At 42.3% G+C, this 19104-nt stretch overlaps 1 protein-coding gene across 1 annotated transcript; it reads left to right on the top strand.

The window, feature by feature from the left end:
• Window positions 1-2636: 2636 nt before the first annotated feature.
• On the top strand, window positions 2637-3948 carry LOC109874524 (mannose-specific lectin-like). Its single transcript, XM_020466460.2, has 3 exons — window positions 2637-2826; window positions 3177-3270; window positions 3450-3948. Exons 2-3 carry the CDS (start codon window positions 3181-3183, stop codon window positions 3714-3716), a joined length of 357 nt encoding a protein of 118 aa, XP_020322049.1. The 5' UTR covers window positions 2637-2826; window positions 3177-3180; the 3' UTR covers window positions 3717-3948.
• The last annotated feature ends 15156 nt before the right edge of the window (window positions 3949-19104 follow it).

Genomic DNA, 19104 nt, shown 5'->3' with positions numbered 1-19104 from the left:
TGCTATAGTCAAGTTTTCCTAGCCACCTTCTACATCTGCATTGCTCACTGTTTGGGGTTTTAGGCTGTATTTCTGTGGAGCACTTTGTGACATCTGCTGATGTGAAAACGGCTTTATACTTTTGATTGAAATTTGATTGATTAGACTGCCCTGGTGCCAGCCTTCAAGGTTAAGAACATCCCTTGAAGGAAAAAACAATAGCACTATCTCCAAAATATGAAGGACAGAGTGTTATGGATTGTCATTATTACACCATCATAAGCAAATAAAATGATACATTATGTGCCCAAGCATTTCTTCAACACATTGTACTTTGCTGTTACATTATTCTATTATCGTCTTCACATCATTGTTCGATCTGACACTTCACACCTGAATGTGAAAATTAACAACAATGTACACGGTGTAGTAGAGTATTAGTTTATATCATCTCTATAAATACAATTTCAACTGAAGTCCATCTTCAGATTTGCAGATAGGTTAACCGACTACAGCCTGCCAGAGTCATAATCCCATGTTTCCCCCTCACCCCATTCTAACTGAATTTGCACAGATAGTGATGCTCTCATAATGTCCCTTTTGATTACACTTCAGTAAATTAACAGATAGCTAGATCTGGATCTCAATGCAGAGAACAGGTACAGTTTTCTTTCCATTTTCACAGATAAAAACCTTGTGCATGTTGGATCTAATCATATTCACAAACAGGTCAGACGCCTCTCGCAAATCTAATCAGATTATTTTAAATTACACCCTGAGAGAAGCTTGTCTATTAGTCTGGAAGGAATGCTGACTTCAGCAGAAGAGCAACAGCATTTCTCAAATAAAGGGAGAGCTACAGTTTTCATTTGATTTCATGTTAATCGTGGGCAAATATTATTACGTGGTCAAATATTATTATTGATGTTGACAGTTAAATGCTGGCCCTTACTCAGAGGGAAAGAATGAACGACTTAGCTATTTTGTAGTAACACAACATTTCATTTTACAGTAGCCTATGCTTTCATACCTAACCCTTCAGAGTTTATTGGAAATTGAAAATGTGCGCTCTTACTTGCTTGGTGATCGTTCGACACATTACATTAAAGTATCTCTTTCAAAGAAGAAACAGATGTGAAAGGCCTTCATACAAAATGATGTTATCAGTGAAAACTGATACTTTTATTTGGTCTTCACCCACATCTTCAATCACAAAGAAATACTTGTGATTATTTGGTTAATAGCCCACCCATTTTCACCTACCTCATCCCCATACTGTTTTTATTTATTTACTTTTCTGCTCTTTTGCACACCAATATCTCTACCTGTACATGACCATCTGATCATTTATCACTCCAGTGTTAATCTGCAAAACTGTAATCATTCGCCTACCTCCTCATGCCTTTTGCACACATTGTATATAGACTCCCCCTTTTTTTTCTACTGTGTTATTGACTTGTTAATTGTTTACTCCATGTGTAACTCTGTGTTGTCTGTTCACACTGCTATGCTTTATCTTGGCCAGGTCGCAGTTGCAAATGAGAACTTGTTCTCAACTAGCCTACCTGGTTAAATAAAGGTGAAATAAAATAAATAAAAAATGTGTTTTTATCTTCTCCAACAGATTGTTTTACTGTAGGGGAAAGTGCACCTTCATCAAAAAGGTCAGGTTCTGATGGAAGCTGTTTTCAAACATTAAAAGATTAAAAAATAAATAAAAAATAAAATAAAATTGAATGATTGAAGGGAAACTTTCCAACATTTCCAACAACTCCTTGGAAGTGTGAAATACAAGGTTCCAACTGGAAAATAACCACTTGAACAACTGTCCCAAGTTGGAATTCCAAGGGGGAAAGTAAGAGATAACGTTGATACCCCGAGTTTACAAGTTGTGACATTTCATCACTGACCTTTCACCTTTTCAACCAAAAGATGATCAAGCAAATCCATTGACAGTGTCAAACTTATCAATGTGGATAATGTAGCTAGTGTGACCATACTCTCAATGTTAGCTAACTTTATCATGAGCAACATTAGATAGCTCATCTACCGAGCTAAAATCTCTTTGGTTGAATCATTTTTTAAAACTTGAACACAATCACGTCAAATTTATGACTCATAACTGGGAGATTTCCCAGTTCCGATGAGCATTTGAAGACAGCATTAATGTGCTTGCTGAAGGCCACACCGTTAGTGATATTCCTTATCCAATCTGAAGCACGACCAGTACTGGTACCTCGAAAAACTAAATAGGACACATCAAAGTAGCACTATACTGTAATGATCGGCTAAAGGTAGATGGTGTTAAAACAACATTCAATACTTATCTAGAATGCAAAGCATGCCTACCAGCTAACACTTTTTCAGTAGCTAAGTAATTCCCCAAAAATGTAGGGGCTAATTAGTCACTACTATGAACGAAATTCAGAGGAACACTTGGCCACCAAAAATCAAATGTAACTTTAAAACCGATTTGATCTTTTAAAGGATTATCACAAGACCAGTTCAAAACAAGTATTTAGCACCCTCAATGTGTCCAGCCAGATCCACCAGCTGAAGATGATTAAAGTCTAATCCAGGCAATCTAATCCAAACTATGAAAGCATCTTATTTTTCAAGATTCCAGTCCAATTAATTACCACACGTTTTACTGGGTTCATGGGTGTCTTATGCATCTCAGTGTCCATTCAGCCATGAAAGAAACCTGTATTCTGCTTCAATCTCCTCCTCCACTCTCTCCATCTTGCCCTCTTCTCCGTGGGTATAAAAAGGACAGTTCTTTACCAGCTTCACTTCATCTGGAACCTCCAGCCTTATCAATCCAAACTACTGAACCACACACGGCCTGTGAGTATCATAACGGGGGTTTACCAACTTAAGTATCTGGGTATAGCATGTATCCTGCTAAATGTTGTATTACGGGAGATAACTCCAAGCAGTGATTTCAATCATCTAAAAACAGAAATGTCTTTGAAGGCCACTTAAATTCTTGCCAACTGTCAAAATGCCTCATGTGAAGGGTGCTATTCACCTTTTGAAAGGTGTTCCACCGAATGGCCCATTATTGTACTATTTCAAAAGCTGTTCATTTATACATTTTTGCCATGGAAATATTTGCTAAGGGAATTTAGAAAATGCAAAGGTATGTATTACATTTTTTGCTAAGCAGGGTTTATTTACTTACTTCTTTATTTCAGAATCATGAGCAGGAATTACATGTCCAAGTATGATGAGATGCGTAAGGGAGACATCATATGGTCCAATAACAAGGAATACAAGGGAGTTTTCCAGGTAGGTTTAAAGTGTCTTAAAAGGTGCTATATGAATACATTTACGGATAGACAGACAATGTGTCATCTGCAGTCAGCTGAACTAGGGTAGTGTCTCCCAAACGGTTTGTGTGTTTGCACCTACCTAAAACCTTTCAAATTGCTGTGCATACCACAATCGTTTATCTCTCGTCAACACAGGAGGACGGTAACTTTGTCATCTATGGCTGGAGGCAGATGTGGTCCTCTGACACCGCCGGCCAGTGTGACGCCTACCGCCTGTGCATGCAGGACGACTGCAACTTTGTCATGTACAAGAGGGATAACAAGATGATGTGGCAAACCAAGAGCCAGGGTCAAGGGTTCAAGATGTGCCGCATGTACCTGCGCAACGACGGCAACCTGGTCGTTGAGAAGGACGGAGAAGAAATGTGGAACTCTTCTTCCTCCAAGGGCCACAAGCAGTGAATGTCCTGACCTCAACTGGCTCTGTCCTAAGGGTCATCAAGGAAGATGACTACTCACACTCTGTACCATAAATAAAATCCCTGTGTTCCAATATCCACATTAACATACCACTTAGAATGAAGTGATGTGCTGTGTATGAGTTGTAAGTGGTATGCTAGTGTGTATATCAGAACATAGCCTGAAGGTATCCGACTCACAGTGAAAAGATTATGCAATAAACATTTTAAATGCCCCAAAACTTTCTTGTGAATCATATGTTTTTCAGTTCCTGATGCTTGTCCACATGGTTTTTGAGCCCGATGAGAAATGAATCCTTCTTTCCATTAAGTAATCACTGGTCTGAAAAAGTTGGCAAGAGGAAAGCCTTAGGTTGCTAAGTTGGTCACACTTTATTTTGATAGTTCCCTATAGACTATTTAATTTGTTCACTTGTAGCTTGCTGTTTGGACAGTCAGTATTCCAAATACAGATTTGAAAAACAAAACTGATTTGAGCATTAAGGCCTGCAGTGTGAACACAGCTTTGGACTCCCCGTGTCCAATCACTGTGGTTCAAACCAATTAAATACATCAAGGAAAAGAAACAAGCTCTCTCTCGATGGTCCCACCTTCATGAAGTGAATTTCCAGCAAAGATCCAAATATGACAAGGAAGGAGCTTCCAAAAGAACAGAGTTAAGGTTCTTGAAAGCTGTAAAACAAGGCAGGCTCTCTTAACCTGACTGGCCTTTAAACCTATCAATCACTTATCAAAATCCCAACCAATCAGGGTGCTTTGACGCACACCAGGGCTCCACCCCACACACCTCAAGAAGATGCAAATTGTGTAGTGATGGACTCTCACATGGTGGTTTTCTATCTTGAAGTGTTGTGCATCCATCAAACATAACCACAATCATAAGAAACATCTTCAAATGGAAACAGATGTGTGTGTGTGTGTGTGTGTGTGTGTGTGGGTGGGTGGGTGGGTGTGTGTGGTGGTGACTATCAAAAGTACAGTGATGGGCCTCAACATCATGTTCTAACCGAACAACACTATAGTGGGCAGAACCAAACCAATCAGCATTAATTATATAGTGGGTGAGGGAATATCCAGCCAACTGCTCAGACGAGCTCCAGCTAGCCGTTGTTTTTCATGGTCCTAGGTCTTGCCGGATTTAGCGACCAACAGTTTTTTCATGGTCCTTTGTATCGTCGGATTCTGACCTGCTATAATTGATATGTTGAGGTGCCCCAAAGAAGAGTCAAGAAACAACTGTAACCACCCGCCTCAGCCCACACCACCACACAAACCCATCATGCACCTGAGGAAGGCCCTAGACACCTCTCTCCTCTAATAGACTACCAGGCCTTCTCTAGTTCGAAGCTGCAGAAGGAATACGAGGACCTGCGTCATAAGCAGGAAGAGCTCACGAGGGCGTACTCTAGGCCCTCGCGGCCTGAGTAACCACCGTGGGAGCACCATTTCCACCGCTACTCTCCTGACTGTCACCTCTCTAGGCCCCCTTGGCTAGAGCCATCGTCATCGTCGCGGAAGTGCCACCACAGCCGATACTCCCTTAGTTGGCCCGGTTACTCCCCTGAGAGACACTACTCCAGGCATCCCCGGATAGAGTATTTGCCACATCCACAGGACCGTTGGGACTTCCACTACATCCTGAGCTTGCCCAGCTATAAACCAAATCGTCGTGGCCCAGCTGCTCCCCCACCCCACCAGTCTAAGACACTTGAGCACCTGGTCAGCTTCTGCTCTCCAGAGATGTCCGGCTTTCCATCAAATCAACACAACTCCAGAGTGGACAGTCCACCACACCAAGGTCTGCACCCCCCTCAGCCAGAGCCTCGACTAGCCATAGCCTCCCACTCCAGTTGTGGAGACAACCAGCTGCTGCCATTGGTCCTGAACTGGTTGCCGTTGCAGAGTCGTCCTCTCCTCCCAGTAGGGACCCCCTGCTGCTCGAGCCAGATGCTTGGGTGCCCAAGGTTCAACTGTCTGCTACCCTGGAAACTTCAACCACAAAGACTCCACCTGCTCTCCCTCACGAGCCTCTCCCTGTTCCTGGCCCAGAGCCCAAGCCTGTGATGGATTCTTCGCCCTCTCCTAACATGGAGTCACAGCCTACAGCTACTGCAGAGGTAAAGTACAGCCCAGACGTTGGGGCTCCTCCAGTCACAGCCTGGTTGGATCAACCCCTTCCAGTCTTTCAAGTTCAGCCTGCGCCACAAGGACTCAGCCTGCTCCTGCTGGCCTGGCCCTGCCAACCCCTGCCTGGTGGGACATACCGGTCCCAGGCCTGTGGTCCCTGCAGTCCCCGCCTGCTAGTGTAGCGTGGTTCGTTCTGCGTTGTGTACTTTTAATTAGGACGCTGCCACAACTGGAGGTCTGCTAGTTGAATTATTTTTATTTGCCCTGCACACGAAGAGACAACACACATTATGTTAACTCTTGGCGCGGTCCTAGCTCTCAGGCACCTTGATAGCTGGACTTCATATGGTTGTTCCACCTCACTTCCATCAGCTGGGACTTCACCATCCTCTTGGAGTATCCTCCCAGAAAACTCAGCAAGGCCTGCTACCCAGTGGACAGTCCTGGCGTCACTCCCATCCATTTGGCTGGACTCTGCCGACATCTCAGAGGTCACGTCACCACTCGATAGAGATCTGTGACCCTCAGGTTCCTCCCACGAAGGCAAAGGCAGAAAGTTGACTGGCATAATCAGGTTCCTATGCACAGTTTTGATGCCTCCAGTGGTAGGGCACCCCTGTCAGAATGGATACAATCAGCGAACCCATAAATGCAGAATAAATTATTACAGAGAACATGAGCAACAGTCTTAGCAGACTGGTTTGGACATGGATACGCACAGGCCAGCTTAGTAAAGTGATCAGTCACTACTAACACATCAACAGACTTGTTGTTTGAATCTTCTGCAGTCCAGAAATCAATACACACAAGTTCTAAAGGTGCCGTTGTCACAATGGAGACCAGTGGAGCTCTTGCTTCAGGCTCAGGTGCTTTACTCAACACACATCTCTTACAGTGGGCCACGTAATCCTTGACATCCTTCTCCATAGATTCCCAGTAAAACCGCTGTCTCGTGAGCCACAATGTGCGCTGCTGACCCTGATGACCAGCATCATCATGAACTCCCTTCAACACAACGCCTCTCAAAGACACAGGTACGACATATTGGAATATTTTCTTCTTACTAACTGGGTGTTTTGAGACACGATACAGAATCCCTAACCGCGTGGTGAGTTTTCCCCACTGTCTTAGAGTATAAACTGTTTCTTTAGCTTCAAGGACTCACTCTCTCCTAGATGGGCGCTGGCCTCTATCTACAAAGAACATGACTCTGCTGATGATAGGATCCAGTGACTGGTTATCATACAGCTCCTTGTGTGTAAGGACAGGTAAAGGGCTCTGACCCATGGACATCAACTTCTCAAGGTGCTGCACATGTGAAACGGCCCTCACTGTGGCACCATCATCCCATCAGCGGTGAGCATGGAGGACAGCAGACACCTCTTCACAGGAAACCAACCCACTGACATCATCTCCAGCTCGACTCAACTCACTCCCAGGAGCCATATACATTCTACAGCCAGCCTTGGGCTTTTCACAGGAGAGACGGAACATGTCTTGTACATCATCCACTCGAAGACCTCTGGCTTCCTCCAGCAGGACATCATATGGAATTCTTGTCAGTCGGTGCAGAACTTTGGAGCGGACAAATGGCTCTCTGCTCAAAGCATCAGCAACAACATTCTTGGGCCCTGGTATGTACTGGATATCAAAATCAAAAGGTGCCAGCTTCGCAACCCATCTCTGCTCGCATGCATCAAGTCTCGGCTTTGTAAGAATATATTTGAGTGGATTGTTGTCGGTCCACAGTAAACTTATGCCCTTGCAGCCAATGGCTGAATTTATCACGAATGGCCCATTTCATGGCTAGAAATTCCAGCAGGTGAGCAGTATACTTGGATTGTGCATGATTAAGAGACTTACTAGCAAAAGCTATTGGCCTGGCTACGGCCTTCCTACCTTGCACTTGGGATAGTACAGCTCCCAAACCACTAGTAGATGCATCAACAGAAAGTAAAAATGGCTGAGAGACATTTGGATGAGCCAGCAGTGCCTGGTCAACTAGTGCTGTTTTCAAAGCTTCAAAAGCGAGTTGACTTTCGGCAGTCCAGTCTGCAGCAGTGAGCCTGCGAGAGGGACCAGGCCTCTTTCTGCCCTTGGCAGTCCAGTCTGCAGCAGTGATCCTGCGAGAGGGACCAGGCATCTTTCTGCCCTTGGCAGTCCAGTCTGCAGCAGTGAGCCTGCAAGAGGGACCAAGCCTCTTTCTGCCCTTGCCTCTCCTAGGCTTCTTCTGACCTGTAGTCAACTGAAACAATGGCCTAGCAACCATGGAACAATTCTCAATGTAGTGTTGATAGTATACTACCATACCAAGGAAAGAACGGATGTTGCTAGGAGACAGAGTGACACCATCAGCTTCCATCATCTCACTCTGTCACATTTACAATGGTTTGAACCTTAGCAGGGTCAGTGGCTATGCCCTCCTGAGAAATTATGTGGCCCAAAAACTTAAACGAATCAAAATATATTTTAAATTTGTATCTGTTATTTTACCAGGTAAATTGGGAATTTAGCCAGGACACCAGGGTTAACACCCCTACACTTATGTGATAAGTGCCATGGGATCTTTAATAACCTCAGAGAGTCAGGACACCCATTTAACATCCCATCCAAAAGACAGCACCCTACACAGGGCAGTGTCAATCACTGCCCTGGGGCATTGGGATATTTTTTAGACCAGAGGAAAGAGTGCTTCCTACTGGCCCTCCAACACTACTTCCAGCAGCATCTGGCCTCCCATCCAGGAACTGACCAGGACCAACCCTGCTTAGCTTCAGAAGCAAGCCACCCTTTGCCTTGATGACAGCTTTGCACACTCTTGGCATTCTCTCAATCAGCTTCATGAGGTAGTCACCTCGAATGCATTTCAATTAACAGGTGTGCCTTCTTAAAAGTGAATTTCTTTCCTTCTTAACAGACCTCCTCAAAAACTTGCACTTAGATGGAGACAGTTTAAGATTGTGCTCCTGCAAACGCTGAAAAACCATCTCAAGTCTCTGCAGACTCTCTTCCTCCGTCTTAGCAAAAACCATCAGATCATCCAAATAGCAAAGGAGACTTAGAAAGTTTTGGTCCCCAAAGATGGTCAGCATCATTCTCATAAAAGTAGCTGGGCTGTTGCAAAGGCCTTGAGGTAAACGATTGTACTCATGCAGACCTAAAGGAGAGGAAAAGGCAGTGTATTTATTATCCTCTTCATGCAGTGGCACATTGTAGTACCCTGAGGTCATGTCCATTGTACTGAAGAAGGCATTACATCCCAGCACAGCCAGTACATCAGCCTGATGAGGCAGGGGATGAGCATCCTTTACTGTGCGGGCTGATGACCGCCCATTTTAACCACCTAAAGTCAGTACATAGACGCAAGTCCCCATTCTTTTTCCATACCAGCACCAATGGGGTGGCAGGGTAGCCTAGTGGTTAGAGCGTTGGACTAGTAACCGAAAGGTTGCAAGTTCAAATCCCCAAGCTGACATGGTACAAATCTGTAGTTCTGCTCCTGAACAGGCAGTTAACCTACTGTTCCTAGGCCGTCATTGAAAATAAGAATTTGTTCTTAACTGACTTGCCTAGTAAAATAAAGGTAAAAAAAATGGTAAGGAATACTCGCTGCTGGATTTTCTGACGATTTCCGTTTCCCTGAGTTTTTGGTAATGAGCTGGAGAAAGCTGGAGAAATGGGCAGTCATCAGTCAGCCGTATGCGATGGCAGAACTATTTTGCCTCTCCACAATCCAGGCTATCTCTAGAGAACACTGTGTCATACTTCTCAATGAACCTCTTGGATTTAGGGGGCGCTATTTTAATTTTTGGATAAAAAACGTTCCCGTTTTAAACAAGTTATTTTGTCACGAAAAGATGCTCGACTATGCATATAATTGACAGCTTTGGAAAGAAGACACTGACGTTTCCAAAACTGCAAAGATACTGTCTGTGAGTGCCACAGAACTGATGTTACAGGCGAAACCCAGATAACAATCCAATGCCTAACAAGACGTCACAATGCTGTAGACACCTTGGGGAAAACGTGGAAAACGTAAGCTCATTCGTAGCTCATTCACAGCCATATAAGGAGTCATTGGCATGAGGCGGTTTCAAAAAATGCGGCACTTCCTGGTTGGATTTTTATCTGGGTTTCGCCTGTAACATCAGTTCTGTGGCACTCACAGACGATATCTTTGCAGTTTTGGAAACGTCAGAGTGTCTTCTTTCCAAAGCTGTCAATTATATGCATAGTCAAGCATCTTTTCGTGACAAAATATCTTGTTTAAAACGGGAACGTTTTTCATCCAAAAATTAAAATAGCGCCCCCTAAATCCAACTGGTTAACAGTTCATCCAAACGATCCTGTACCTCACTGGCTGTCCAGTCACGAAGGGGTTTGCATTTGAACACTTGGGCCAACTCTTTATCAGGACAGTTGCGTACAAACATGACTGCCAACTCTGAACACTGATTGGGCAAAGTTCTACCCTCACTTACAAGGTACTGTTCAGCTGCCTCTGCAGCTTTGTTAAGCCTAATCCAGAAATCTAGTGGGCCCTCCTTAGCATATGGTTTGATTGAGTAGAAATCAGCTAATGGCATACCTGAACAGACAGTATCCCCAAAGTGTTGCTTGAGAACACTGAACACTGCCTTAACTTCTGTGACAACAGGGTTGTTACGCATCCAGACTTTGGTCACATCCCGTGCCCTCCACTTGAGCCTAGACATCACCCCCCCAACATTCTCAGACCCAGTGTAACCCCTCTTCTCTAGGTAGACTCCCATCAGCTCCTCCCACTCCAGGACAGAGTACTTATCTGAGCCATCACCCCTAAAGAAAGGTGGAGCACTAACATCTGACTTCACAACCAGATTCAGCTTGGATGCATCAATAAAAGTTGACCCACATTGCTCAGACAGGGGAAACTGCTGGGGTTGTTGAGGGGAATGGGCAGGAGACTTGAAGACCCAGGCTGCAGTAAATTCGTTCTGATAGATTCTCCTATCTCTGAGCCAATCTGCTTAATGAGGTCACTAAACTGACTCGGAGGTGTCCCATTATTACTGACGACTGGGGGTGATGGTACATCAAAAGGTGGAGTAAACAGCCTACCCCTCCCATTGCTTGTAAACTCAGGACTAGCAAACACTCTACTCCCAGGAGCTGACTGTACAATTGGTGTAAATGCAAGGACACCCCTCACTCTACCCACACTAAAATCCCCAGCATAACTCATCTTATGGACTTGAGTCTTCCATGGCTCAATAGAGCACTAAAATACAATGTAATTTACTGCATACAAATAAAGCACCAGTTTGTAGCGTGGTTCGTTCTGCGTTGTGTACTTTTAATTAGGACTCTGCCACCATTGGAGGTCTGCTAGTTGAATTATTTTTATTTGCTGTGCACACGAAGAGACAACACACATTATGTTAACCCTTGGCGCGGTCTTATCTCTCAGGCACCTTGCTAGCTGAAGGTCAGGCAAAAGAGAACAATAAGGGGGTATGGAAATGGACCAAACCAAAATAAACAAAAATTTTACAATTACATGTATGTACAATATTGATATGAAAAAGTGTTTGTACACCAAAGAAAAACATTAGCTATGCAGCTGTAATTAAATTTTAAAAATACACTGAATTATTATTATTATTATCAAACTATTAACATCCCCTCTTGACCTGGCTTATTTGAATTGGTCCTTGTGTGCAACTTGGTGCATAATCTAGGGGAACAACATCACACTGCTACACTAGCACCCTGCTAACTCCAGCCCCGAAAACTCAAAGACTTCCAGACCTCGCCTCAGAGGACCCTTCAGTCCTCTCCATGGGGGACCCGATGGACAGTCTCCAACTGGTTGTCAGTCTCCAACTGTACTGGGTCTGCTGTCTCCAGCAGTAGTCGGCCCTCAGTCCCTAGCATTAGGTCCTCAGTCTCCAGCTATACTGAGTCTGCTGTCTCCAGCACTAGACTGCCCTCAGTCCCTAGCCCAGTTTGGTCATCAGGCTCCTGCCCGGCTAGGCCCAGAGTTACCAGTTCCTCTAGTAGGCCCAGAGCTCGACTGCTCTCCAGCTCTCAGCCAGTTTCCCTGTCAGGTACAGAGTTAGTTTCTCTGGTATGTCCAGAGCCAGTTTCCCTGTCAGGTTCAGAGTCAAATCAAATCAAATCAAATTTTATTTGTCACATACACATGGTTAGCAGATGTTAATGTGAGTGTAGCGAAATGCTTGTGCTTCTAGTTCCGACAATGCAGTAATAACCAACGAGTAATCTAACCTAATAATTCCACAACAATGACCTTATACACACAAGTGTAAAGGGATAAAGAATATGTACATAAAGATATATGAATGAGTGATGGTACAGAACGGCGTAGGCAAGATGCAGTAGATGGTATCGAGTGCAGTATATACATATGAGATGAGTAATGTAGGGTATGTAAACATAAAAGTGGCATTGTTTAGTGGCTAGTGATACATGTATTACATAAAGATGGCAAGATGCAGTAGATGGAATAGAGTACAGTATATACATATGAGATGAGTAATGTAGGGTATATAAACATTATATTAAGTGGCATTGTTTAAAGTGGCTAGTGATACATTTTTTACATCAATTTTCCATTATTAAAGTGGCTGGAGTTGAGTCAGTATGTTGGCAGCAGCCACTCAATGTTAGTGGTGGCTGTTTAACTTGTTATGGCTGCAATCTGATAATTGTCATCAACAACCGCTGAATTGCATAGCGCTACATTCAATGAATATTACTAAAAATATTTATATTAATGAAATCACAAGTGCAATATAGGAAAACACATCTTAGCCTTTTGTTAATCCACCTGTCGTGTCAGATTTTGAAAATATGCTTTACAGCGAAAGCAGTCCAAGCGTTTGTGTAAGTTTATCGATCGCTCAACAACATATTATGTACACTTAGCATCAAGTTGCTTGGTCACGAAAATCAGAAAAGCAATCAAATTAATCTTTTACCTTCGATGATCTTTGGATGTTTTTTCGCTCACGAGACTCCCAGATACACAATAAATGTTCCTTTTGTTATATAAAGATTATTTTTATATCCAAAATACCTCCATTTGTTTGGCGCATTATGTTCAGAAATCCACAGGAAAGAGAGGTCACCACAACGCAGACAAATTAAAAATAGTTTCCGTAATGTCCACAGAAACATGTCAAACGTTTTTTATATTCAATCCTCAGGTTGTTTTTAAAATATATAATCGATAATATATCAACCGCAAATGTCTTTATCAGTAGGAGAGGGAAAAGTAATGGCTGTCCAAACTCTGTTGCGCGAGCAAAACTCATGCGACCACTTGACGCGATGTTATCTTTCTGGCTCATTTTTCAAAATAAAAGCCTGAAACTATGTCTGAAGACTGTTGACACCTTGAGGAAGCGATAGGAAAAGGAATCTGGTTGATATCCCTTTAAATGGAGCAAAGGGAGGCTATGGAACATTGAGTTTTCAAAATAGAAGCCACTTCCTGGTTTGATTTTCCTCAGATTTTCCTCAACTGCAATATCAGTTCTGTTATACTCACAGACAATATTTTGACAGTTTTGGAACGTTTAGAGTGTTTTCTATCCAATACTACTAATAATGTGCATATATTAGCAACTGAGACTGAGGAGCTGGCCGTTGACAATGGGCACCTTTTCATCCAAGCTACTCAATACTGCCCCTGCAGCCATAAGAAGTTAACAGTCTGATGGCCTTGAGATAGAAGCTGTTTTTCAGTCTCTCGGTCCCTGCTTTGATGCACCTGTACTGACCTCACCTTCTGGATGATAGCGGGGTGATCAGGCAGTGGCTCGGGTGGTTGTTGTCCTTGATGATCTGTCAGATGAATTTAATTCCTATATGTTCATTAACCAATTAAATTGTAACAAAGCAAAACACTTGGTCTGTTTCTAAGAATTCTTATTCTTATTTGCATAAAATAGACAAAGATCCGTCTCCAAATTAATCAATAGCGTTTATTCCCGAGGCCTCTGGTCATGAATTTAATTCCTATATGTTCATTAACATTTTTACAAAGCAAAACACTTTGTCCATTTCTAAGAATTTGTAAGGTTCTTATTTGGATAAAATAGACAAAGATCAGTCTCAAAATTAATCAATAGCATTTATTCCCGAGAGCTCTGGTCATAATACCATGTACATTGGTTTATATACCTCACATTTCATCATAAATCTCTCTCCTCCACTCAGATACAATGGCAATATAGTTCTCAAGCCTTCTCACATTGTCTGCCACCTGTTATACACTCGACTACAAGCCCAAGGTCTCTCCCCTCCCTGGGTAGGGACAGAATGTCCTGTAAGGAACACAGTATTCCAGCCGGTCTGACGATGGCTCCATTCGTTTCTAACAAGGAACAGAAAGTCCTTGTTCTAATTCTTGAGTAAAACTACACACATTATATTCAGTATTATGATTATAATAATATTCATACAGTAACATAGTAGTATTCTGTTTAGTTATAGTTCTAAGTTAAATGTATACATAATTTAGTCATTATTCATAAAAATCCCATAACATATCCACCCTATTATTAAATATTATACATCCAATTACACCTCTATTTTTATTAGAATGTTAAAAAGCACACATCTATTTTTATTAAAATATTCAAAAGCACACATCTATTTTTATTAGAACTATCTAGAACTTGTTATCCAAATACAACCGAACAAAGACCAACATATGTATTACATTGACTGTTCCAGGCCTACATCAGAATCATAACTCTTCTTATCAGGATTTTCATTATAATCTTCATCAAAGAAACAGTCTAAACATCAAAACAAGAAACAACCTAAAATGCCTAAACATCAAAAATGGCCCCATCCAACTCAGGCTCCTCGTATGTGAAGGAGCCGGATCCAGCCGCTAGGTCTGTGGGCATGTATTCATCATTCCACTGGTCAGAGCTTGGAATCGGTCCGTATCTCACCATCTGTTGTGTCATCGCTTTCTCCAGAGTCCTAGAAATGAGACCTCCCACACAAGGAATAAGACAACAGCCGCACAAAACTAACTTTGTCACACAGGTGAAGGTTGCACAAAACACAGTGATCATGACGTTTATTCATTTCCCAAACACACTATCAAACCAATTTCTTAGAGCATTAGTGGCAGGGTAGCCTAGTGGTTAGAGTGTTGGACTAGTAACCGGAAGGTTGCAAGTTCAAACCCCTGAGCTGACAAGGTACAGATCTGTTGTTCTGCCCCTGAACAGGCAGTTCAGGGGCAGAATAAGAATTTGTTCTTAACTGACTTGCCTGTTTAAATAAAGGTTAAATAAAAAAATAAAACATCTACCCCAGAGTTCTCTGCCAGGGCCTTGGTCACTGATCCATCTGGAGCTGTGTTATTCCAGGGGGAAACCTCACATACCTGCCACCCTTTTCAGCCAGTAACATATCCAAGGCTATTCTATCCTGACATCCCATCAACCTAGTTGTAACTGTTATCACCAGAAGATGCTTGATTCCAATCCAGAACTCATCAGGTAAAATCCTAACGGAGCACTCCTTCTCTCTCTTCTACCTGGCAAGGGTAAAGAGCATGCCTTGCTGCACTAGTGCACAACTACTGGTCCAATTGGTAGGTTAGGGTATAGTCTTACACCTCCAAAAACCAGTAGACCTCCACTCTAGGCCTTTCATCTGCCAGTCATGTCCCTCATTGTCTTGTCGGTTGTAACATTCTCTGTCCTATTGCATGTTCTTACTTCCCCTATGTCCCATATGTGTGTGATGCAGCGAGCCATACAATAATAATGTCCTCCTGTAATCTATGAAAGGGGGAAGTCTGGATGCAATGGGCACATGTGGATACAGATAACACAGATCAATGCAACTGTCATTGTCCGGCTTCCCTGCCCTCATGAACAGCTTTACCATACAGGCCATTCCCCTGGCTATGTCAATTCCATCAAATGGAAAGGGAATGGTTGTCAACTGAGGTTTTGCTGTGGCGCAGGCCTAACATTCTTCTTTCGCTACTGATCTGGCTTTATACTGAATCCATTCTAACCATAGGTTAGAATCCCCATAACCCGTTTCCACCTCAATCACTTCCTTAAGATCTTTCGTCTGCACTATCCTCACCGGCCCTTGGCTCTGGACGACTCCACGGTCAGTATCTGCTTTATCAGGGGCTCTGCTTGTATTCTGGCTGACTATAGAGCTATCATCTGCCCTAACTTCTTCTACCCGGAATGGCACTAGGGTGTCAACCGAAACCTTTACCTTCACTACACTCCCTGTTTATCCAGATCAAGTGATCTTTTATGCTTGGTTAATACAAAATCCTCATCGTCTAACTATGGATCACGTTACTACCTTCTAAATTCTCGGATGGGTCCTGGTATATCAAGGAATATTGCTCCCACAATAAGACAGCTCAGAGCAATCAGCACTCCTGTAAAGCTCCAAACCCTCCCAGAGAACATATCATCAGCCAGAGGCCAGCCCACACTTTCACTTCTATGAACGCTCACAGTGGGGAAAAGACTGGATCAGGGAACCTTCATTAGAGAGATGACAGCCGAACCCTGTTGGTTACGGTTCTCCTCTCTAACACTGTGATTGTTCGACAGTGTCAGAGTGTCTTAGCCTTTTGCAGTGTGTGATATGAACCCAGGTAACTCTTTCAGCTATTCTCACCGCGAAGGCTGTCACCAGGAGTACTTGGTATAGCCCCTCCCAACGGGGCTGCTTCCCATCTATTCTCCCCAGGGGCTGGATTGAGTGAATCACCTTCTCCTGTAGTTCACCTGTAGTGCATAAAATCTTGGACATACAGGTTTGGTTAACAAACAGTTTCTCATTTGTTCTATCTGATTATATCTTCAACTTCTATGCCTACTTGTTAGCTAGAATTGTATTTATTTATTAGTTTATTATCCAATAGGCCACAAAGTGTCCTATCCTAGACCACAACTTACCCATCCCCCCTTTGATACCTGGCTTTGCCCAGGTAACAACTTTGTGGCAATATCTAAACAATGACTTAGGTAAGATTAGTAAATTATCCTTGTCTGACATTATCATGTAGGAGCGCCCCTTTCATTCTCCACATGTCCAATTCTCCCTCGGGCGTCCATTCATGTCTATCCTGTATCAATTCTTTGTCAAGTGTCTTATCTACTTTAAGAGTTATCTGTGCTGCTTTGTATGTTCTTCCTGTAGATGTGTTTGTCTGTTTAAACAGTAACCTTTCTTTCATTTCTTATTTCACAGACACTAGTTGATGCTACTATTTCGGCCTGATTGTGCAGAATAATTTCTGGGCAATGCTTCTGTGTTTAACACCTTAGTTCCTGTAACCAACTAAGCATTCATTCCCCTTTTTACTCCACTCAGTAACAGTTATCTACCCATTCTATGTCACGCCTATCTTGCTCATTTCCTGGCTCCCCTTCTCCTCTCTGCTCTCAAACCTTCAAGGTCTCAGCAGTGCAGGGAGGGCTCCTCCGTCTGCCTTTTCCCCTATCTGTCTGTAGCTCTTTTTCTCATAACAGTCAGTAACAACTATGTGTTGTTTCCAAATATTAACTAAATGTCTCACTGTTTGGCTTTATCTAAACTCATGGATTTTTGGGAAAACATGTCTATGGTGGCAATTTCTAAAGTCCTTACATAGGATCGAGATGACCTTAATTAACCTATCAATAATCCTGAATCACCACAGATGTCATATGTCCCTGTCCACTTTATACTATTTAAATAAAAAATATTCTAATGATCAAATAAAGCCAAACGAATGCTAACCATATCATATCCTTTCTGTACTAATGAGCTCTCTCCTTCAGGAGTCCACTGTATTTTATCTAACAATAACATGGGTTAACCTTAAAATCAGTCTCATCAATAATTTAATATATGTTGCATAGTGTGGGATACCTTATCTACAGTAATGTACCATCCCTAAGAACTGCAACCTATTTCTTTTCATAAATAATTTTAATGTTTATAAAATCACTATTTTTCTATGTATTTTCCTGCCCTATTTGCTTAAAATTTGTCCTGTCCAAACCTCAATGTACCATGTCTTCCCCTATTTATTATCGATGATAAGTAGGATTTCTGTTCCTGTTGTAATACCAAATCAATAGTAGCCAATTCGAAACCTTCACAGTGTTTACAACAGAATCCTGAACCTCTTTCTTATCCTCACTAGAGTCTATTCCTCCGCTCCCCATAATTTGTCCTGTCTCAATTCCACTTTCTCCTCTGTGGTTCAAACTACAATTATGTCCAAGAGCTATAAACTCCATCATAATTAATTTACCTTGAAATCCGTATCACAAATGACCACAAATTCATTATCCAAATGGCCCTCCCCTGAGGCTGATATGACCACAAGGGAATGCCATGATAGTGGTCAAAGGTTGTACCAACCTTTTACAGTCGTGTTCCATACTATATTAGACATATTAAAGAACCCTTTATCTAAAGAATTCACGTGTTTAATTAAAACCCAGAAAATAAAACTCCCAATATTCCATATGTGAGTGTACCCCTTTAAGATATCTTGTCTCTGGGAACATGGAAATCCCCTTAAACCCAAAACATTTACTACAAATAAAACCTAATAATTATAATAATACCCTCAAATCAATAGTTTTAAATTTCCTCGATGTTTCATGTAACTCATTCAGTCTTTCTCCAAATTGTCTCCCCAAAATGCTTTTTACCCTGCCATTACACTCACACAACTGTGATAAACATGCACTGTCCCTTTAAAATAAAACACTCCCAGCCAGCAATACCACTTTGCGGGCCTTTCATTGTTCCCCATAATGAAAACAGGTCATGTTTACAGATAATGTTTAGAATACGTTAACTTCTTGTTCAAATTCACTGGTGTTACCTAAACAATCAAACCAAAAATCAATAACCGGGAACTACCACAACTTTTTACGACCTCCCTCTCTTATAGCCAAATATAGCCCAATGAAACGCCTAGCAATTTTGTTGCTATTTTTAGCATGTTTTCAGACTATCCTGACGATATTCAGCTACTTTTTAAAAATGTATTTGGAACCTTTAGCCAATTTTGAAAAGTGACTCAAAGCTATAATGCACACGTTTTCCCTCTAAATGACACAACCAATTTTCTCTGTCATAATTTGAGGAACGTTATTGTGTATTCAATGTAATGAATCAATGTAATGAGTCAACCTGCCTCTAGTCAAAGATATATCCCTTATTCAGAT

The sequence above is a fragment of the Oncorhynchus kisutch genome, linkage group LG30 (genome assembly GCF_002021735.2).
Source record: "Oncorhynchus kisutch isolate 150728-3 linkage group LG30, Okis_V2, whole genome shotgun sequence".
Taxonomy (NCBI): Eukaryota; Metazoa; Chordata; class Actinopteri; order Salmoniformes; family Salmonidae; genus Oncorhynchus; species Oncorhynchus kisutch.
This window is presented reverse-complemented; position numbering and strand designations above follow the sequence as displayed.